Here is a 23,812-nt window from a genome sequence, read left to right as displayed (position 1 = left end):
TGGCTTAGTTCTATTACAAACGTTTCATTTGCAGGCATCAATGTAGAAGAGGTTTAAAGTCCTAAACAGTGCACTGTAATAAATTCCTCCTACACAGTCAGAAAAAGTCTTGAGTATAACTGTTACATAATCCTTAATACAGGAAGCCAAAGGTTCAAGACAAACCAGGAACTAATCAAATTAGAGCTCTGAATTTTAATCCCTTTTTATTTAAAATAAAATTCATCCTGGGCTATTTCCCAACTTAAGTTAGACTACAATATTCTTGATATCATATTGTTATCAGTCTAAACTGAGCTGAAACACATTTATTTACCTTAATCTACTTAGGTAGCTCCTGCATCTTAACTATCCAAATGGTATATATTACAGTTTCTCATCATCACGGCCTACCTCCTTCACTTCATTAGCCATTATTAAATGCTAGAAAACCAGAAAGGAGTAAAAATATTACATTCCCAGTAGTTACCATATGATACATCTGTACAAATGACTATCATGAAATAATTTTTAAAAAATCACATTTTCAAAGAATATTTTAACCCAAAAAAAGCCACAAAATGATGTTAAGAAAAATATATAACTGAATATATAAATGGATGCTGATTTTGCTAATGTATCTGACACACATGCCTGCATGTGTCTACTTGGATCTGTGCATACGATATAAGAAGGAAAACAAATTACGGGAGAAAATAAACCAAAATATTATCTCCAAGTGGTGGACATATGGGTGGTGAGTGTTTCCTTTTTATACTTTGTCTCATAAATTTTCTGCAATGAGCCTATATTACTTCTATAATCAGAAAAAAAAAACTACATTAATTAAGAAAATATATTCCTCCTGTTCTTGAAACAATCCTCCTGCTGTGATATGGTATCATAACATTAAAATAAAATCTTTTAAACCTTGCACTTTTTTCCTAAAAGAAAGTACCTTATCTAAGATGCCACTGATCTTTGTTTGGCACTATGGAAAAAAAAAGCTGCCAAGTGAATTACACTACACAGCACAGTGTTTTCTTGTTTCCAGAGACATTACAAAACAGAGGGTAACCATCACCTGTAAGATCTTCAACAGAGCTCTAAAATCATGTATTTTCTTACCAAGAATACCAACTTACAGTGACATCACCTTATAGCTTTCAATGAACCTTTTAAAGGTATCTAACTCAATTGCTGTTCCTCTTGCTTATCCATTTTATACATAGTATTCTCGGCTAGCACGAGAACAGAAACGACGTCTTCAAAATCTCAGCACCTAATGTAGTGCCTGACAGACAAAGGAACCAACTAAGTGTTGTTCATGCAACTAAATTACTGAACGTTCCTAAGGGGCAATGCGGCAGGTACATTTCTTCATTTTGTAAATAAGTGATGAAATCATAAAGAACAATGAACTGACTTTCCCAAGGTTCATCAAAGCAGACTAGAGACTAATACATTTATTTACGTATTTAAGTAAAATGAGAAAAGGCAGAAAGGGAAATAGAAGAATGCAGTCACACTTACACAGCCAAAAGAAGGTAAGATTTGACCAGAAGATCAGGGGTAGTAAACTACAATGGATAGTTATTATAGTGACTGTTAGTTGTCAACCTATCGTTTCTCACCCCCTTCCTTAGTACTAGAACCCCTAATTTTTACCTGGGCACCTAAATGCCCAGAATCAATAAATGTCCCAGTCTCCCTTTGCACCTAGGTGTGGCCAGGTGACTAAGTTCTTGCCAATGAGGTACAAGCAGAATCGGTTTGACAAAACCTCCAGAAAAACTTCCTTAAAAGACAGCTGGGGGGCTTCCCTGGTGGCGCAGTGGTTGAGAATCCGCCTGCCGATGCAGGGGACATGGGTTCGTGCCCCAGTCCGGGAAGATCCCACATGCCGCGGAGCGGCTGGGCCCGTGAGCCATGGCCGCTGAGCCTGCGCGTCCGGAGCCTGTGCTCCACAACGGGAGAGGCCATAACAGTGAGAGGCCCGCATACCGCAAAAAAAAAAAAGACAGCTGGTACCTGTTCCTTGCCCCCTTTCTTCCCCTACATCAATTCTGCTCTTTGAAACTCAGATGAAATGGCTGAAGCCACTTGGACAATGAGAAGACAAATCACAGCCTACAAATGGTGAGGCAGGGAGGTAGAAGGAGGAGTCGCTGAGGACCAGAGTCACCTGGTCCTGGTATGGACCAGGTCCATACCAGCTGTGGACCTCTCACCTCTGGATCATTTATACAAGAGGAAAATGCACTTCCATCTTGTTTAAGCCACAATTACTTGTGTTCATCTTGTGTTGCTATTACAGCACAAGCTAATCTCAACTTATACAAATGATCAAAGAATTTCTGGGCAGAAAACCCTTCGACTTGTCTTTCCAGCAGTCTGTCAACAAATCAAATAAGTTGGCACTATCCAGAAACTTCTTACTTTACTTGAACAAGTGATAAGCCATGAAGAGGAGGCCTCGTTTGCAGACATGCCATTTGAGTCGTACTCATTACAGACTGCTCATTTAATGGTCAGGCAGCTGCACTAGATACTAATATGAAAAACAACACTAGAAATGCTATATAAGAAGCAAGCGAAATATAAATATTTATTTTTAAGAAGAATAGAAAGTAAATTTTCATCCCTTCAATTTTCACACTAGACCTAACATTTCCTCTATAAAATTGTGTACCTTAATAAAAGTTCTACAAACATCAATAGTAAAGATATCCTCTTTTCTCTTCTCAACATACTCACTTTCCTCTGGAAACTGTCCTCAAAGGTGAGGACAGGCACCCCATGTCCAGTTTGGGGCTGTACTATATGGCCCTGCCCTTCTGAACAAAATTCAATTCTCTCTCTCATAGACCTGAAACTCTGAGCTTAGAAAGCATGACTGGAAACCTTACTAACTGAAAAATTCAGAAATAGCTGAACTCTTGCCATTAAAATAAATATCCTTTCCAAAGCCTGAGTGTGTTTGACTTCTCCTAGGATTCTATGAGATACATTAATCTTTCAAATACACTTCCTTTTATGCTTAAATAAGGCAAAGTAGGTTTCTGTTATCTGCAACCAACAGAAAAAATATAAAACAATGTTAAACAAAGCTAATTTCTCTACTAATGTAGATAATGTAGCTCTGATGTAGCTGGTTGGAACCTAATCATTTGAATCTCCCTTGGACTGTTCCAAGATCTTTAAAGGCTTGTTACAACACAATTCTAAGGATTTCAAAAGGTCACGATTCAGAGTTACACAGTGCTCTATGACCCCACTAGCACCATATTTTTTTAATTAAGTACTTCAAAGTTTTTTTTATGACAGCATTTAGACCTAGAAGTGACCTTAAAAAATTCAATCAGTTCAACCCACTAATGTCATCACCTCTCTCATTTCTCTTCCCTTAGGACTAAAGAGCTTGCTCAGTACTTGACAACCTTCTTCACACCTTTCCTTAATAGGAGCTCCTCTATCTGTACATATAAATTTTCACTGAATTCTTTGCAAGTTGCCATATTTAGCAAATAAAAATATAGGAGACACCCCCCAATATATATATTTAGGACAGTTGGTTAAATTTGAATTTGATAAACAACTAACTTTTTTAGTCTAGGTATGTCCCGAATATTGCATGATGACCAACAAACTATCTGTGGTTTGCCTGAAATTCAAATTTAACTAGGCATACTGGATTTTATCTAACAACTCTAGTGCCATGGAGCCGAAAGAGTTGCCCAGTAAGAGCTATAGGCTATTTATTCCCTTTACAACAGGAAGTAGAGAATTAGGAGCAAAAGTTTAAGTTAGCTACACAATGATGACACAGATTGTTAGAGCTGAAGGGGACCCCGGAGATAACTAGTCCAGTGTTCTTACTTTAAACATTAGGGTAAGAGTGGCCAGCTGGGTTGGAACATGACACCAAATTACAAATGACTAGAAAGATTGTTCATTTTCACTTGTCTCTAAAATTATTTCTAAAAACCCACAAGGGAAAAGAACAAGTAAATTTCATGGCTCTGAACAATATTCACATACCTGCCACCTCAATGGTCATCGCATATTAGTAAATGTTACTAATAAAGCAAAACAACAAAAAAACATAACCAGTTAGACATCACTGTTATGAATGGGATAATTTAAGTAAATAAGATTACATACATAAAGCACCTACCTAATATAAGGCCTAGCCCATAACAGGACTTCTAAATGCAGTTCCCTTCTCCTCCCTGTCCCTATTTACTCAGTCTAGAATACTAAAATATTACAGTAGCTTCCAATCTGGTCTCAGTGTTTCCAAACTCTATAGAGTATCTTCAACTTTGATATCAGTATAGCATTCCTAATGTATCTCCCGCAAAAACGCTGCAATTAATAATGGCAAGATGTTCAATCTCTTCAGATACCAAAATGCCAATTAAAACACTCCTAAGTCAAATTGTCCATAAGTTCCCCAAAGGAATTTTGGTGATTCACTCAGAACAAGCAGTGTATAACAAATAGAGTATATGCTAAGACCTTAGAAGTATAAAAGGGAGGACATCATTTCAAGCTGGGGTATTTAGAAAACTTTAAATTTTTAAAAATTTAATTAATTTATTTATTTATAGCTGTGTTGGGTCTTTGCTTCTGTGCGAGGGCTTTCTCTAGTTGCGGCAAGCAGGGGCCACTCTTCATCGCGGTGCGCGGGCCTCTCACTATCATGGCCTCTCTTGTTGCGGAGCACAGGCTCCAGACGCGCAGGCTCAGTAGTTGTGGCCCACGGGCCCTGCCGCTCCGCAGCATGTGGGATCTTCCCAGACCAGGGCTCGAACCCGTGTCCCCTGCATTGGCAGGCAGATTCTCAACCACTGCGCCACCAGGGAAGCCCTAGAAAACTTTAGAAGCAGCAGCATTTGAGTGAGAATTTGAAGGATATACAGTATTTTGATTGGTGAAGGTAGGAAGTTAAAGGAAATTTCAAGTAGGAAGAGCTTCATGAACAAGGGCATGAAGATAGGAAAAAAAAGGCTTACAATCTAGCCCAAATTTTATTTTTCTTTCTGTCATGCTCCACCAGGGGCACAGATGCTAATCAAGTGTAATTTCCAAGACACAGTTTAAGTTTCTTTCCTCCATACCTCTGTTCAAGCCATGCCCTCCTTCAATGACCGGGAACAAGTCTTGCACAACACAGAGTAATAAATAATACTAGCTAAACGAACCTCTACCTTTCCCTCCGCTTCTATTCCCTTACTTCATCCATTTCTTTCTCTCTCCTTCAAATCTTTCCAACTGACCAAACTGAAGAATAATATTATTCACTGATTCATATATAAAGTAGAGAAGTAGAATATTCTCTTTAAAAACAAAGTTTCAACTTAAATCCTTGAAACATTCCCTCCATTCCCCCTCTCCCCTCTCCTTTTTCTTCTCACTCTACATTCCCTTTCCTCTTTGGGTTACTGATGCTATATTTTTTTTAAATTCCCTCCCACCTCAGATTTTTAAAATAAATAGCAATGACAGCAGGTATGGACTGCGCTTTCACGAATGTGAAAACGTTCCCTCACAAGCAGAGCACAATAAGGGCTTTGTGTTCTTTCTGGGAAGGGGACAAGAAGCAGAAGAGGAACAGAAGGGGAATCTGAAAAGGAATGGAAGGTGTCCAGCCCGTCTAGAGGAATAAAGGTCAGGAATACTCTGGTAAGCCATAAAAACAAAATTTCTTCATTGTAATGACTAAATTTGCAAGAATGGGCCCTTAAAAATAGCACATATGCCTACAAACTAAAGAGTTTTCTTTTGTTAGCCAAAATTATAAATTAGCCCTCAGAGAAGTGCAAGTTACCAAATCATCAAGTCTTCAATCTCTTATAATGGGACAACAAATTTTTAACTGGAAAAGACATTCACCAGAAATGGCCTTGATCACTGTAGTTTTAAAGGCTTACACAGGTAACCTAATGGAATCAGGAAAAATAAAATGTAACACACTATTAACTAGAAGTCTAGACTCTCAGTTTCAAGTATAGTCAATATACCTTTTGAATACCACTTTATAAAGCAATGTAAAGTGCTTATATTGTAGAAAACACATATATACCTCCGGAATTGGCGGGGGGGGGGGGGGGCAGGGAGATATCACAATGTTAAGCAAATAGGTACTTGTAGTAAAATGTCTAGTGAGAGCACCATCCCTGGACTCAAAAAGTGCTGGATCTCCAACAAACGAGATGACAGTGAAAATACCCCAGGACTGGAAATAACTGAAAAACTAGCTCTCACAATTACAAAGACACTAATATCAAAGTGAATGCAAACAATCTTGCATATACTGTTTTATGAAACAGGATAAAAATATCGATATTTACAGTATTCTATATAAATGCATATATGCATGCATGCATACGTAACTAAATTAATAAAAACAGGGCTATTTCATCCACATCATTGGATGTTCATATATTCAAGTTGGCCAATAATTTTTTTTCTTTTGCTGAGCACTTATGTATTTTTGTACCATATAGGTCATTTGCTTTTCAGGTTTATTATTTATTGACTAATCTCCTGTGTTAGAATGTGAGCTTCCTGAAGAAAGGGCCCTTTATTTTGATTAGTTATGTATCCCAGGGCTAATAACAGAGCCTGACATGTAGAAGGTGTTCAAAACAGTGTCAGGGAATGAATAAACTGATAAGCAAATTGCCTAAGTTCACAAGGTAGGTTATAGAGGTGGGTCTGTCTGACTCCAAAACCCAAGCATTTCCACTAAGCCTATGTTAGTACAAGTTATTCACATGCTTGGAGGAAACCATTCACTGAAATAAATTTTTAAAAGGAATAACAGACATGTATTTCAAAGGACTCTTAAAAACCTTAGAAATTTTGGAAGTGATCTTATTGGGAAAACGAGAGGCTGCCTTGGATTTGAAGTCAACTTACATTTGGCACACAGAGTATTAGATTGTTTTTATATAAAATTATTTTTTAAATTTATTTTTGGCTGCATTGGGTCTCGTCACTGTGTGCGGGCTCTCTTTAGTTGCGGCAAGTGGGGGTCACTCCTCACTGCAGTGTGTGGGCCTCTCACTGTGGTGGCCTCTCCCACTGCAGAGCACAGGCCCTAGGCGTGCAGGCTCAGTAGTTGTGGCTCGCGGGCTGTAGAGCGCAGGCTCAGTAGCTGAGGCGCATGGGCTTAGTTGCTCCATGGCACGTGGGATCTTCCAGATGAGGTCGCGAACCCGTGTCCCCTGCATTGGCAGGAGGACTCCTAACCACTGTGCCACCAGGGAAGTCCCAGTTTTTTTTGCTGTTTTTTTTTAAGTGTTCTTTGTCCTCCAGAATTTCCTGAGGTCACTGCTGAATTCTAACTTGTAGAACTGTTTGCCCTGCTTGAAACGTCTGTTATTTAGTTATTTTTTGGCTGTGCTGCACAGCTTCCAGGATCTTAGTTTCCCAACCAGGGACTGGACTCGGGCCACCACAGTGAAAGCGTCAAGTCCTAACTGCTGGACCGCCAGGAATTCCCTGAAATGTCTTGATGTTGTTTGTGAGTTGATATTTCTATTTCTTCTACATCTATAACAGGGAATCTACTTCTAAATTCAGATTCAATGTTTATTGAAGGCCTATTATTTACTATGAAACATGATAGATACTTTCATAAAGCACCTACACAAGCACTTACACAAGCATTCAACTGTATCATGTTTGCTAAAATTGAGTTTTACTGTTAAAAGCCAGAAAATGAGAGTGATGGATGATAGTACAGAAAAAAAAAACAAAAAACAATCTGGTTCTTACATAGGATGATGAGATGGCAGACCTTATTTTCCTGTTTCATGTCGACTGTTAAGAAATGTAAATAACTCTTTACACAGTTTAGCATTAAAAATTGTACTGAATAAAACTCTTTACCCTAAAACTCTACATTTTTGTTTCTGGAAGAGGGAGTTACTTACCTCTGCCTCTGCTGTCAACTGTATCTTCTTTGCTATCAGCTGTTTTAAATCAATCCGACCTAAGGAAAGAAAAAAATATAACTTTTAAGTTGATGGAGATAGTTACCTATCAACATTATTTAAATCGTGAAGTTGAAAAACAAGCGAAAAATGACGACTATGTAAACTATGCTACAACCACAAAACATGACACAACTCTTAAAAATGAAGCATGGGCAATATAAATAGAAGGAAATTTATACATAAAAATGCTAAGTTGAAAAAAACCAAAACTACTATATGTACACACAGTACTTACAACTATATTAATCATAGGATGCTGACAGTATAGGAAATTCTGACAGTAGAGGAAATTAGTTTCTGTGAATGGATCCTGCAACTATGAGTAGTAAAATGTACAAGCAACAATAGAAAAACTAAATAAATCGGACTTGGTCAAAAATTAAAAAAAAAAAAAGTTTCTGCTCCAAAGAAGTAAAAAGACGCAAAACGGAGAAAAACACTTGCAAATCTGATCCGGAACCTGCATCCAGAATATGTAAAGAACTCCTACAACTCAATGGTAAAGATGAATAGTCCAACTTAAGCATCTGAAAAGACATGTCTCCAAAAAAGATATACAAATGGTCAATACCATCTGAAAAGATGCTCAATATCACTGGCCATCAGGGAAATGCAAATCAAAACCACAAAGAAATATCATTTCATACCCACTAGGATGGTTATAATCAAAACACATAAGTGTTGGCCATTGTACACCTTAAGCTAATACAATGTTATGTGTCAATTATCTCAATAAAGCTAGAAAAAGAGTTGTACAAGCAGGAAATTTTGAGAAGAGCATTATTTCAGGGATTGGATGTGATAGCTTTTCTGTAATACAATTAGAGAGTGTTAATAAACACTTGTAACAATGATGTTTATAAGCTTGGTACAAATAAAATAGAGTTTATTATTTACTATTTAAAAAATTTTTTTGTTTGTGTTGGGTCTTCGTTGCTGTGTGTGGGCTTTCTCCAGTTGTGGTGAGTAGGAGGTACCCTTCGTTGTGGTGCACGGGCTTCTCATTGCGGTGGCTCCTCTTGCTGCGGAGCACAGGCTGTAGGCGCACGGGCTTCAGTAGTTGCGGCACGCAGGCCCTAGAGTGCGCAGGCTTCAGTAGTTTCAGCACCATGGGCTCAGTAGTTGTGGCTCATAGGGTCTAGAGCACAGTCTCAGTAGTTGTGGCCCACGGGCTCAGTTGCTCCAGAGACCTGGAAGCAACTGAGAAGTTGTGGGATCTTCCTGGACCAGGGATCGAACCCACGTCCCCTGCATTGGCAGGAGGATTCTTAACCACTGCGCCACCAGGGAAGTCCCAAAACAGTTTTTTAAGTGAGGAGAAAAAAGCTTTGATCAGAACATGGAGAAATTAAAACCCTCCTACATTGCTGGTGAGAATGTAAAATGACACAATGCTTTTGAAAAAGTCTGGAAGTTCCTCAAAAGGTAAACACAGAGGTACCATTTAACCCAGAAATTCCACCCCTAGGTAAATACACAAGAGAAATGAAAACCCCCCTCCCATTTATAGAAAATTAAAAATCCAAGCCTCCAAAAAACGATCTAATAAGATCACTCATTATCCTATGATATTCAAGCAACTAATTTTAACATTTTGGTAAATATTATTTGTCCTTTTACTTTGGCAAAAATTAAATAATAATATTAAATATAATATTATAAATATACATACTATAAAAACAGAGTCATTATGAATACTGTTTGGTAACCTGTTTTCATTTAACATATTGTTAGTATCTTTGCATATCATTATATATTCTTCCACATCATTTTTATTGGTCTACTATTCTATTTTTATGCCTGAAATAGAATTTATTTAATCCTCTATTGGACATTTTGATTCTTTATATCGTTTCACAATATTCCACTTGGAAAAAAGGCATGGAGAATGTGAAGGTCCAAAATGCACCTAATGAAAGCTCTATAAGGAGAGGAAAAATTTGAAGTAATAATGGCCGAGAACTTTCTGGAAGTGTTAAAAAAAAGCCAATCCTCAAAGGAAGATCAAAGAATCCCAAGCAGGGTAAAGATACATCATAGTGAAACTGTGTAACATAGAGGTTTATTTAAAAACAAAACACAAAACAAAAGGACTCTTAAAAGCACCCAGGAAGAAAATATCACCTTCAAGAGAATTGCCATTATGCTGAGTGTCTGACTCATCAACACCAACAACAGAAGCCGGCAAACAGTGAAATAATATCTTCAACTGTTGATAATAGTGAAGTTTATGACTGGGAAGGAGGCTAGAGGTCATATCACGGAGAGCCTGTGCGTATCACAACAAGGGCTTTGAGGAAACTAAGAATTTTAAGCAGAAGAGTAACTGATCTGATATTGGAAAACCCCACTCTCTGGCAGGAGAGGAAGAAAGGACCACATAAGAGAAATGCAATAAATCCTGACAAGAAATGATGTCGCCATAAGCCAAAACATTAGCGCTGAGAATGGACAGGAGAGGATAACTTGAAAATATTCCCAAATTGGTAACTTATTAGGTAAGAAATATGAAGGTAAAACAAATATCCATTTGATTTTTCCATCAGCTGTAAAAATACTTTTATTTAGTTCTCTACCATCTATGATCAGACCATGGATTCATAAATAAGCTATTTACTTCATAAATAAATGAATACAGAAACTTCTTCCCTTCAACTAATTACCATAGGGGGATGGGGAAGAAGATGCCAAAGATTAATTCTCACTACCTGTGCATCATTCCCAAAAGGAATGTCTATCCATAAATAACCTAACCACCATTCAAACTGGCTTTGAGGAGTCAGGGTCTGGAAAGCAGGGAAAGAGTTTTTTCTCACTTAGACGAGAATCTCTAAAGGCCCCGCTCCAAGTGACAGTAAAGTTATATAAAGTCAAAGAAAAATATATTAAAAATCCAATTCAATTCATTTTCTTTCACCTTAAAACTAACCTCACACAATATTCAAAATTACTTTCTTGCTACCCACCCAAACTTAAATGTCATAAAAATTAAAAGAATAATACTCTAAAAGCTAACATCCAGTGATTTAAAGAACTATATACAGGGAATTCCCTGGTGGCACAATGGTTAAGAATCCACCTGCCAATGCAGGGGACATGGGTTCCATCCCTGGTCTGGGAAGATCCCACAAGCTGCAGAGCAACTAAGCCCCTGCACCACAACTACTGAGCCCGCGTGCCACAAATACTGAAGCCCATGCACCTAGAGCCCATGCTCCACAACAAGAGAAGCCACTGCAATGAGAAGCCCGTGCACCGCAACAAAGAGTAGCCCGCACTGGCCGCAACTAGAGAAAGCCCGTGCACAGCAACAAAGACCCAACACAGCCATAAATAAATAAATGTTTAAAATATATAAAAATAAAATAAAAATTAAAAAATAAAGAACTATGTACAGACACCCAACCACATAAATCAACTCAAGGTTTCTAAATTTCTAAAACATTGACCATGAAATAGGGATAAGCCAGGACTGAGGGTCATGCAATTTCTGAAATACCTGCCTAGATCTATTAATATCACTAACTGATAACTGATCATTAACTGATAATACCTATTAGTAGACCCAAAGATAAATCCTTAAAGAAAGCTCCTCTAGATTTTGTTTTTTCCTAACCCTCTTATCTCTAAGAAGTCAGGCTTGCAGACATTTATCTTCATGAACACTACCTCACACTTGTAAAGTCTACAACATTGAATTGAGTATTTAAAAATTTACTCCTTGAAGTATCAAAAATCTAATTTGAACCAGTTTTGATAAAGACCTTCCTAAAATTATTACATGCTTTACCACCTTAAAAAAAAGAGAGAGACTGTACATAATCTTTATGTCGAATAAAAGATCATTTATTGCACTGTGCTATTATAGTGACACCTTTAGTAGGACTGAAATGAGAGCAACGGAGCCCACACTAAACAGCTCCAGAAAGTTGTGCCTTTCTACTAGGGTTGCTTCTTCACGGCTTTTCACCAAATCTGATTCCTGTAACAATCCTATACTTATGCTACTACGCCAAATTTACTGCCAATGTTACCCAGAAGGAAAAGATAAATAACCAAGCTTATTAAATTAGTAACGCACTTATTCATTCAATTATATACTCACTCACTTAATAAAAACCCTCTGAGAACCCAATACATACGGGGTACTAGGCATGTATTCCAAACCCCTCCTTTAGGATCTCAATAGAAGTATGCAAACATAGATAATTACAATACACAGAAGGGCTGTGGGATCATCAGGGTGGAGAGAGCTTTTGCAGAGCAAGTCAATATTTGAGCTGACTCAACTGATAAAGAAAAATCACAGTGCACAAGGTATTAGAAAGATTATTTCAGGCAATAGAAACAGCATGAAGACTTGTAAGGACTTGGGTTTTCTGGGACTTGACCCTGAGTCAAATGCCTCTAAGTGCCAAGCTCTCTTTGCTTTATAATACTGTACTTAATATAGGCTTTTGCCTAAGGGCAGCTTTTAACTCCTTACCTTCTAGGTTACCAGTTACTTTCTAGATCAGTGCTGCCCAACAGAAACATAATGTGAACCACATTATGTAATTTAAAATTTCCTGGGAACCACATGAAAAACTAAAAACAGGTGCAAAGCGAGTCTTTGAAATGTGTTATGTATTTTACAACTTTGGTGTTATCTCAATTCAGACTAGTCACAGTTCAAGGGCTCAACCGGACCAGACTGAACAGTGTAGTTCTAAATCAGGGGTCAGCAATTTTTTTCTGTAATGGGCCAGAGAGTAAGTATTTCAGGCTTTGGGGGCCATATGGTCCAAAAGCACTATACAGCCAGAAATGAATGAAAGTGGCTGTGTATGACAACTCCTGTTCTAGATGGCTGAATTTACTGTGAGTCTGGCTGACAAAACTGACAGGTATGCACAGTTATTTTTTATAATCTCACCTGACTGTGGTGAACAACGCTGGTTGCTTCCGCCACAAGGGCGTGTGTTTCATTCCCCTTGCCAGAGACTGATTTAAGAATGGGCACGAGCACCAGTCAGGTATGGCCCACTCAGGTTTAACTGAGAAGAGTGTAAAGGAACTATCTTATAAATGTGTGGAAATATTTAAGAAAAGCAACAAAGGATGGCGTAGCATTCTAGGGCTAGTAACAAGCAACAGGAAAGATGTTACTATCCTGAAAGGGCAAAGGAGAGAAATGGTTTAGGAAACCCAAAGAGAACTCCCTGGAGAGAACTATTAGATAGAAGAGATGGTTACTCAGCCCAGAGGGAACCTATGTTATAAACACACACCTTACTCTCTGCCCTTGGACCTCCTATCAATGCCACCCACCCCAACCATGACCGAACCCTACCAGAAACCAGAGGAGAGGGCATGGAAGCCATTTGATTGTGCCCGGGGAGGCTGATGCTCTGGACTCTAAGTAGGGTAGAAAAGAGTAAAGAGGTAAAAGGAAGACAGCATAACTTGTAATCTAGTTCTGGCCAGTGAGACATGAGAAGTCTGTTGGGCAATTTCTAGGAAAGATTTCATTGCTCTAAAGAGAGGTACAGGGAAACGGTGTTCCTTCTGATGGAAATTATTCTTTTGCTTTCCCAGTTTTCTTACCCAGCCTAGAGTCACTAACCCTCTGTCATTATTTCTATCCTTCCCTCATCAACGCCACTAATTTCTTGGACCCACCTAGCCACATCCCAATCCCAGATATTGCTTGCTATCTGCTTTCTCTGATTTCAAACTGCCATGCACTGCAGAAATATAATACAGAAAATGGGCCCACTATAAACTGTTGCTGTCTAGCGTTAACCAGGCCTGCAATAAAAATGAAATCTTTGTCTCTGCCTCTTGATGAATTTCTATAACATTCCTCCCAAGTGTAGTTCCAAACATTTTCCACCTTCAAGTCCCAGCCTTACAAAGCAAACTTCAGTTGATCATTTTGGGGACCAACTCCTGAAATGTCTTCTATCTTAATTTTCACTATCTTTAATCCTCTTCTCCACTGTTCCTTTGTCAGAGGAAGGGGTAGCCCATCTCTTTTTCAAGACTACCCCTTTAAACTATATTGCCTTGATCCTTTGAGAAACTGTTCAAATAATTCAACACACTGAGCTATTTATTTTGTCCACATTACATTCAGCACCAAAGTAGTCTTTAAAAATTTTCTGAAATTATGATATGGATGTCATAAGTGGTACTCAAAATTTATCTGTGAAGTATTACATATTTACTTAACGTTTTAGAAACAAATATGTAACGGAAACAAACTATCACTTCATAGAATTTACTGCTTAGGATGAAGATTCTTCTTTTTAGTGAAAATTTCTTTAAATTACATAATAATAAATATGGTACAGAGATAGTGGCAAAATTATAAATAACTGAAATTTTGGAAACAATGTCCTTTGGAAACAAACAACAGCCCTTTCCAATGAACCTCTTATCTTTCAAGACCCAACTCATGCTGTCTTTTCCTTTTAATATAAAATGTCCTGGAAAAGTGGTTCGTACTTCCTATCTTCACTGTCTCACTAGCAATTCATCCCCAACATGTTTCTGCAACTCTTCCTTTTCTGGAGTCACTATGGCCTCCAAATTTCTAAATTCTCATCCTCATTAAACTTGCTGCAAGGAGTTCCCTTGGTGGCCTAGTGGTTAGGATTCCAGGCTTTCAATGACAGGCCCCCAGTTCAATCCCTGGTCAGGGAACTGAGATCCCGCAAGCCATGCGGGACGATATCATATATCGCTTGTATGTAGAATCTAAAATGTGATACAAATGAACTTATTTACAAAACAGAAACAGACTCACAGACATAGAGAACAAACTTCTGGTTACCAAAGGGAAAAGGGGGTTAGGGAGGGATAAATCAGGAGTTTGGGATTAGCAGATACAAACAATTATATATAAAATAGATAGGGAATTCCCTGGAGGTCCAGTGGTTAGGATTCGGGGGCTTTCACTGGTGTAGGCCCAGGTTCAATCAGTGGTTGGGGAACTAAGATTCTGCAAGCTGTGCAGTGCAGCCAAGAATTTTTTTAAAATGAGAAAAAAAAAAAAAGATAAACAAGGTCCTACTGTATACCAAAGGGAACTATATTCAATATCCTGTAATAAATCATAATAGAAAAGAATATGAAAAAGAATATACATATATATAACTGAACCACTTTGCTGTACACCAGAAACACAACATTGTAAATCAACTGTACTTCAATAAAAGATTTTTAAATTAATTAATTTATTAAATTTTAAAAATCAAGGCCTTATAGTGACTAAATTCCTAACGATGACTAAGGCCTACTAGGCAGTGATGAATCACCATTTTTCAAGTTCCACTTCTTTTAGTTTCACTTCTTTTAACTAGCATTTTCTTTGTCTCCTTGTGGTAAGTACAGAATTAGCTAATGTGTAGGCACTGACTAGCAGGTTTTTACTGCCTAGAGAAGTTCAAACTCATTTTGAAATCCTGATAATTTTCTAAAAAACTCTCATTGACCATGCCTTAGAAGATCTTCATCCCAGCTTCACCTTGCTCTCCATAGAGATATAAGTAATCCAAAAGAGTCATGTGAAAGCCATCTTTATGTCTAAGGATGGTTGGGTTTAGGAGTAGTCCTTGAAAGAACCAATCATTTATCAATCTTAGAAGCAAAAGGGGAGATACAAAAAAAAAAAAAGTATAATCCATCTACAGGGACTTCCCTAGGGGTGCAGTGGTTAAGAATCCGCCTGCCAGGCTTCCCTGGTGGTGCAGTGGTTGAGAGTCTGCCTGCCGATGCAGGGCACATGGGTTCGTGCCCCGGTCCGGGAAGATCCCACATGCCGCGGAGCAGCTGGGCCCGTGAGCCATGGCCGCTGAGCCTGCGCGTCCGGAGCCTGTGCTCCGCAACGGGAGAGGCCGCAACAGAGAGAGGCCCATGTACTGCAAAAAAAAAAAAAAAAAAGAATCCGCCTGCCAATGCAGGGGACACAGGTTCGATCCTGGTCCAGGAAGATCCCACGTGCCACTGAACAACTAAGCCCGTGCGCCACAACTACTGAAGCCCGCGCGCCTAGAGCTCATGCTCCGCAACAAGAGAAGCCACTGCAATGTGAAGCCTGTGCACAGCAACGAAGACCTGACACAGCCAAAAATAAATTTTTTTAAAAAAGGTATAATACATCTAAATCCTCTATTGCTCCATCGACCTCAAAAACCTTTCAAAATTGTCTATTAATCACATGTCTACACTGCTACAGAGAAAGGAACCTGAACTAGAAATGAGGGTCAGTATATAAATATCATACAGAAAACGAGATTTAATAGATAATGTTGAAACAACTGGCTGGCCATTTTGAAAACCTGTCAAATTAGATCCCTAGCTCACTTATTATTCAAAATAAATTTCAGATGGATCAAATATTTGAATCTTAAAAAACCCAGGGCTTCCCTGGTGGCACAGTGGTTAAGAATCCACCTGCCAATGCAGGCGACATGGGTTCGATCCCTGGTCCAGGAAGATCTCACATGCCGCAGAGCAACTAAGCCCGTGCGCCACAACTACTGAGCCTGAGCTCTAGAGCCCATGTGCCACAACTACTCAAGCCCACGAGCCACAACTACTGAAGCCCACGCACCTAGATCCCATGCACCGCAACAAGAGAAGCCCCTGCAATGAGAAGCATGTGCACTGCAAGGAAGAGTAGCTCCCGCTCGCCACAACTAGAGAAAGCCCGCGTGCAGCGACAAGGACCCAACACAGCCAAAAATAAAATAAATAAAATAAAATAAATTAATTAAAAAACATTTTTTTAAGTTATCAAATTATCAGCTAGTAACTCCCATTTCTTTTAACTAATCTTCCTAAAATGAACCAAGATATCCAAACTCATTCTTTTGACCTTAAAAAGTACAAAAGGTACTAATTAATATTCAATAACTTTACTGCTGCTTTTAACTATGTCTCATTGTACAAAACCTTTTTCAAGCAAAGTGGACATCTGTCGTCTCTCAAAATGCCATAGAGTTTATTCAAAAGGTCACATCATCCATGACTGAAGAAGGTTGAAGAAACAGGCACTCTCATATGGCTACTGGGAGTGCAATATTTCCAGAGGGCAATTTGGCAATACCCACCCAATAAATCTTATGACCCAAAAACAATTTCTTGGAATGTAGCCAAGGAAAAATCATAAACACTTGAACGTTTGCTTATCTGCACTTTCTAAAACAAATATGTTTTGCTTTTATTCTAAGGGGGAAAAAAATGTGTTCTCAACCTACTCAGTTGATCAAAGCTCTATGTGGACTGGCCAGTTTTATGATTAGATGCATAAATTGGATGAAGGGGCTAAATTACAGAATAACAATGATATTAACTTTTTTTCATATATTTTTGCCAAGGGACTCTCAATCTTTACAAAAGGCAGGTTGTTCTCTCTGTTCAAATACTTATGTACATATCTCAAAGAACACTGAAATTGAATAGAATTAGAAGTATATTAACCAAGTTAATATTTGTTAAACACTTAAAACAGTGCCTGGCACATGATAAACTGTTAGCGGTCATTATCATATTTACTCATTAATTAGCTATCAAATGAACAATGCAGCAAAATAAATGGTAGTCAAGCATAGGCATTACCTGTAAATTAAGAGAAAGGTAGAGAATGTCCCCAACCTGATAAAGGGCACCTACAAAAATCCACAGCTAACATAATTAACAGAAAAACTGAAAATTTTCTCCCTAAGATCAGAAACAACACAAGAATGCCTAATGTCCACTCTTGCCAATTCTGTTCAACATTTTACTGGAAATTCTAGCAAGGGCAATTAGGCAAGACAATGAAATAAAAGGCATGTTGATTGAAAATGAAGAAATAAGACGAATTCTTATGTGCAGATGGCATGATTTTGTATATAGAAAATACTACAAAACACACACAAAAAAAACTCTTAGAGCTAATAAATGAGCTCAGCAAGGTTGCAGGATACAATAACAATATACAAAAACCAGCTGCATTTCTACACATTAGCAACAAATGATTGGAAAATGAAATTAAGAAAATTCCACTTACGACAGCAGCAAAAGGAACAAAATATTTAGAAATAAATTTAACAAAAAAAGTGTAAAACTTACCAACTTAGAACTATAAAACGTTGTAGAAAGAAATCAAAGACCTAAATACAGGCATACCTCGTTTTATTGCACTTTGAAGATATTGCAGGATTTTTTGTTTTTTGTTTTTACAAATTGAAGGTTTGTAGCAACCGTGCACTGAGCAAGGCTATCGACACCATTTTTCAAACAGCATCTGCTCACTTCATGTCTCTGTCATATTTTGGTAATTCTCACAGTATTTCAAACTTTTCATTATTATATTTGTTATGGTGATCTGTGATCAGTGATCTCTGATGTTACTATTGCAAAAAGGTTACAACTTGAGGAAGACTCAGATGATGGTGAGCATTCTTTTAACAAAAAAGTATTTTTTAATTAAGGTATGTACACTGTCTTTTTTTAGACATAATGCACACTTAATAGTTTACAGTATAGCATAAACATAACTTTTATGTGCACTGGGAAACCAAAAAATTCATGTGGACTCACTTTATCGTGATACCCATTTTATTGTGGTGGTCTCGAACCGAACCCACAATATCTCCTAGGTATGTCTGTAAATAGAAAGACATCCCATGTTCATGGGTTGAAAGACTTAATATTGTTAAGATAGTGTATTAGTTTCTTGCACCTGCTGTAACAAATTACCATGAACTAGGTGGATTAAAACAACCGAAATTCTCTCAGTTCTGGAGGCCAAGCTGAAATCAAGGTGTCACAGCAGGGCCCCACTCCCTTTGGAGGCTCTAGAATCCAGTCCTGGCTCTGCAGCTTCTGGTAGCTAGCAGCATTCCTTGGCTTTTGGTCATTGCACTCCAATCTTCAAAGCCAGCATCTACAAATCTCTCTCTGCTCCATCTTCAAATCACCTTCTCCTCTGTGTGTCATCAAATCTCCCTCTGCCTCCCACTTATAATATACAGGACTGCATTCAGGGCCCAGGTGGCTATTCAAGATAATCTCAAGATTCCCAACTAAATTATATCAAAGACCCCTCTGCCCCCTTTTCCTGCCATATAAAGCAGCATTCACAGGTTCCAGGTTTTAGGACCTTTTGGGAGAGGGGGCATTTTCCGGCCTACCACATATGGCAATACTCCCGAAACTGATGTGGATATCCACATGCCCAAGAAAGAAGTTGAACCCTTAACTTATACAGTATAAAAAATAACTCGAAACGGATTATTGACCTAAATGTAAGACCCAAAACTCTAAAACTAGAAGAAAACATACGACAAAACCTTCGTGACACTGGGCTTAGCAAAGATTCCTGGATATGATACCAGAAGCACAGGCAATAAACACAAAAATAGACAAATGGAATCATATCAAACGTAAAAACTTCTGTGCAAAGAACAGTCAACAAAGTGAAAAAGCAACCTATGGAACGGCAGAAAATATCTGCAAATCATATCTGATGAAGGGTTAATATTCAGAATATTATATTATGAAACTCCTACAACTCAACAACAAAAAAGCATATAACCCAACAAAACAAAATGGCCAAAGGTTATGAATAGATGTTTCTCCAAGGAAGATATACAAATGGCCAACAGGTATGTGAAAAAGTGCTCAACACCACTAATCATTAGGGAAACGCAAATCAAAACCACAATGAGGTATCACCCTACACCCGTTAGGATGGCTACTATTAAAAAGACAAACCAACCACCAACAACAAAAACAGAAAATAACAAGCACTGGTGAGGATGTGGTTAAATTGGAACCCTTGTGTGCCACTGGTGAAACTGTAAAATGGTGCAGCCGCAATCAAAAACATGATGTCAGTTCCTCAAAAAATTAAAAATAGAACAACCACAGAATCCAGCAATCCTACTTCTGGGTATAGATCCTGAAGAATGGAAAGCAGAGTCTTGAAGAGATAGTTGAATACCTGTGTTCATAGCAGCAGCAGTATTCACAGTAGCCAAGAGGTGAAAGCCAAGGTACTCAGAAGTACGTGGGCATCCAGCACAGAAACAGTAAAACTGTGGGACTTCTCGGCCTCCATCTGAGCCAAGCCTTCATAATAAATCTTTTTATATATCTATATATATCCTATTGGTTCTGCTTCTCTGGAGAACTCTGACTAATACACACACCAAATGAGAACTGCCACTCTAAGAGCTGTGTCTCAAACTTTAACCTGCATATGAATCCCCTGAGAACTTATTAAAATGAAATTTTTGTTCAATTAAGTGTGAGGTGGGGCATTTCTAACAGGCCCCAGGTGGTGCAGATGCCCCTGGGCCTGGCTGGTAGGCCATGATGACTGGCATGGCGTGGTGTCCTTTAAGCCCTTCACTACTCAAAGCCCTTCACTACCCATCTGCTTACTCCCCCAAAGTGAACCAATGTTAAAGTAAGTGGAGAAACACATGCAATTTTCAGATCAGCGTTAGTTACATTAAACCAAGGAGGAGGTCAGACTTCTTGTTTTAGGCTAAACAATTCAATTTTTATTATCTGCATTAAAACCTGGAATGATTAAAACTTAATGAACTGAGGCTATAAGGAGTACTGAAAACATGTAGAACTTAGAATAGTCTAAAAGCTTTTCTTTAAAAAATGGGACATAGTGAGAAAATCATACTGGTAACAGAAAGTTTCAATAAAAAAATGTGAATTAGCACCCAGTCCCTAAATCAAGGAAGGGGAAATTTTCTACCCAATGTTGGCTTATCCTTTTGCACAAATTTCACATTTTATATCACACTAAAACTAGTCCATATGACAATATAAATATTTCATAAATAGCTAATTAAGAGTCCAACAATCAATAAACTACATTATGCAAACTTAAGCAGCAACATTTATATTCCTGGATCCAGCTGCTGTATTTAATTTATAATTAAATTTAAGTAGGAAAAGCAAAAGCTTTTCTTTATGAAAGAAGTCTCAGGATGCCAAAGACAACCTGTCTCAGAAAGTTCCACACCTATTTGTTAACCAAACAAGCCTCAAATTTCAAATCTTCATTGAAATCAAACCTATACAAATGTCACCACAAAAATAAATAGCCTGATTCAATAGATGACATCAGTTGAAGTTGTGTTTACAGGTCTATCAATCTTAAGCACAAATCTTGACCTTAACAAGTATTGTGTCATAGTCTTCTTTGTATTCATGTTAAGCAAACTTGGACATGAGAACTAACAAAATTCCCCCAAGATTTATAACCTAGTATTGAACTAACTAAGTTAGGTACCCTGCTAATTACTCTCATTATGCTCATTACACCTATTAAAAGAGTAATTAGTAGCACTTATTTATAACAATCTAATTATGCTAACGGCAGGAGAGGGGTTCTCATTCACTTAACTTGGAGCTCCATGAGGGCAAACACATCTGTATCAATCACTGCTGTAGCCCCAACACCTAGCAGGACACCAATAATTATCGAGAGGTTAGGTAGTTGAAGGAATGAATAAATGAATGAATGATGTCTAAAACACAGTAGATACCCCAAAAATGTTCAATGAGTTAATTTAAAAGGGCTTACTTTCTAGTTTCTTCGTTACCAGATATATAAAACTAAATTAAAGCATACATTGCAAACTCCACTTACATCAATAAAGCTCACCTCTATGAGAGGTGCAGCAATTTACACACCAGTGTCACCAGCAGTATCTAAAGCAGCTGTGACTGGCAACTAAACCAATTTGTTCCTTTCTATTCTTTTAATCAATTTATTTTTCTCCCCTGCACTTTACAGTGCCTACCAACATATCCATTTATAAGAGAGCTAAAGAGATGGCAATCCTTGCTCTAGAACACTGAATTTGTTGCCTATTTCATTAATTCACCTCAGAAACAGTAAAAGCCTCACCGTTACTAGGTGTCTCTTGGCACTCCTCTGTACAGTCTCTCTGGCCTTCTTCCTTTTCCTCAGCATGTTTACTGGACTTCGACAGCCGTTTTCTTACAGACATCTTCTCTTCGCCCAACATCGTGTTGTCTAGGAAAGAAGATATAAAAAGCTTTAAGTATCCGGCTTAGGCAAATTTCACAATATCACCATATTTTTAGGGGAGGCAACAAATGATATATTCTCTTCCTTTTGTTTTACTTTAATCACATTTAAGCATTTTCCGAGTACCAGATACTATAACAAATACGAAGAAATTGGTCTTTATAAAGTAATTGGCTGGTTTCAAAACACAGCCCCCATTCTTAAAGAAAATGTAGTTGAACAAACAAGGCGTAAATACATGAAAAATTAAGAATTAAATAAAAGTTAAGTACAAAGATGCCACAAGGTAGAGCACAATCAATAGTCAAGTTAATAGTAAACACAATACATACCTGAAGTGCAGAGACAGAAGAGATCATTAAGAGGTGCAAAGGTTTCACAGAACAGAAGGTATGTGACCTGAGTCTTGAAGGACGAGAATGGAGCACTTCATGGGTGAGAAAGGATGAAAACAAGGTCCTTGTAAGCCCTGTTCAGGGGACCATGACTGATCAGACTACTTCACCAGAGGACAAGAAACAAGCTTTCGTCGAGTAATTACTAACTACCAGGACTCTGCTAGGTGCTTTAAGTTTTCTCATCTAATCTTCAAAACTCTGCAGAAAACTTGTTATTACTCCTGGTTCCTATATGAGGAAAAATAAGGTTCCAGGTAGTTACTGCCAATGCCTTCCACCCACACACCAGGAGCATACCAATGGATGAACAAGCTGAGTTTGAACAAGCACATCGTGGGAAACTGTGGGGCATCTTGGTAAGAGAATATTGGAAAGGATTTATTTAGGATTTGGATTTGACTATGTGATTTTGGGGGAGAGCCCAAAGAGGCAGGGGTTCACTCTGGCTTGAGTGCTGGCCGAAAGCGAGGACAATGTGATGATTGGGTATACCAACAAATCTCTGTAGGGAGGCAGACCAGAGGGAGGCTAGAGCTGTAATTGGTAAAGCATCAACAATCATTCCCAGTAGCCTGGAGAGGGGAATGTTGGATATTTTGTGACTTGGGCAACATGCATGTCTTTACCTGTGTTAAGACATGATTATAACATGGTCTTTTGCTGGTCTTGACCCATCATATTCAAAGAATGGCTTTGTGTGATGCTGATGTTCAGTGAAACCGTCTGTGTTCAACAGAACACCCAGAAGGACTAGCTCTCAAGTTCCAGGCTAGGTCACAGCAACACCACGGCCTAGCTGACTGTACCAGGGCAGCTCCAGGACACCAAGGGCTGTTTGCTTCTTCTCATTACAGTAACTTGCCCAAGTCCACAAAGCTAATGGCAGGGTCAGATTTGAACCTGGGTCAGATCCAAACTACAAACACCACCCACTATTTGGATTTTTTTTTTTTTTTTTTTTAAGTTGGTAACAGAAAAGTGGTGAGGGAAAAAGACTTGAAAAAAAGAACTGGGGTCAAACTGTAAAGGCCTAAAAATTAGGAGTTTTTTCAGTTAGGTAGTAGTGAGACATTTTAAAGTCCTGAAAAATATGATCAAAATCAAATTTTAGGCAGATCAATATCGGGACAATACAAGGTTTACTCCAAAGCAGTGTTTTACTCTGTAGAAGTTTTCAGCAGTCTGAAAGCAAAACATAATGAAGTACTCACTACATTACTTTTAAAATTCTAAGATTATGGTCTTTTTAAATGGTTATGTTTAAATGTCCTTTTCTGTATACAATGGAGTACACGGTGAGCTTGATTGTCTTCTTAAATATCACTGCTTGGCAAAGTAAAAATCTGACAAATCTAGATCAGTTTCCTTCT

The 23,812-nt window shown here is 38.2% G+C and overlaps 1 protein-coding gene across 6 annotated transcripts in view; it reads right to left on the bottom strand.

Annotated features, from left to right (window-relative positions):
• Positions 1 to 23,812, bottom strand: part of SOAT1 (sterol O-acyltransferase 1) — a 58,028-nt gene that overhangs the window by 23,660 nt on the left and 10,556 nt on the right. For 2 of the 6 annotated variants that reach the window (XM_032643728.1, XM_032643722.1), the window contains exons 2-4: positions 22,377 to 22,513; positions 21,901 to 22,029; positions 7,926 to 7,984 (exon numbers count right to left, since the gene is read on the bottom strand). In XM_032643728.1, coding sequence (XP_032499619.1) covers positions 7,926 to 7,984; positions 21,901 to 22,021 — 180 coding nt within the window. In that variant the 5' untranslated portion in view covers positions 22,022 to 22,029; positions 22,377 to 22,513. Of the gene's footprint in view, positions 1 to 7,925; positions 7,985 to 21,900; positions 22,030 to 22,376; positions 22,671 to 23,812 lie in introns of all 6 variants that reach the window. The other 4 variants (XM_032643733.1, XM_032643742.1, XM_032643750.1 and 1 more) reach the window with 4 other exon arrangements.

This window comes from Phocoena sinus, chromosome 1, assembly GCF_008692025.1.
Source record: "Phocoena sinus isolate mPhoSin1 chromosome 1, mPhoSin1.pri, whole genome shotgun sequence".
NCBI classification, from domain to species: domain Eukaryota; kingdom Metazoa; phylum Chordata; class Mammalia; order Artiodactyla; family Phocoenidae; genus Phocoena; species Phocoena sinus.
The sequence above is the reverse complement of the archived record's forward strand: the minus strand, read 5'-3'. Positions and strand labels throughout refer to the sequence as shown.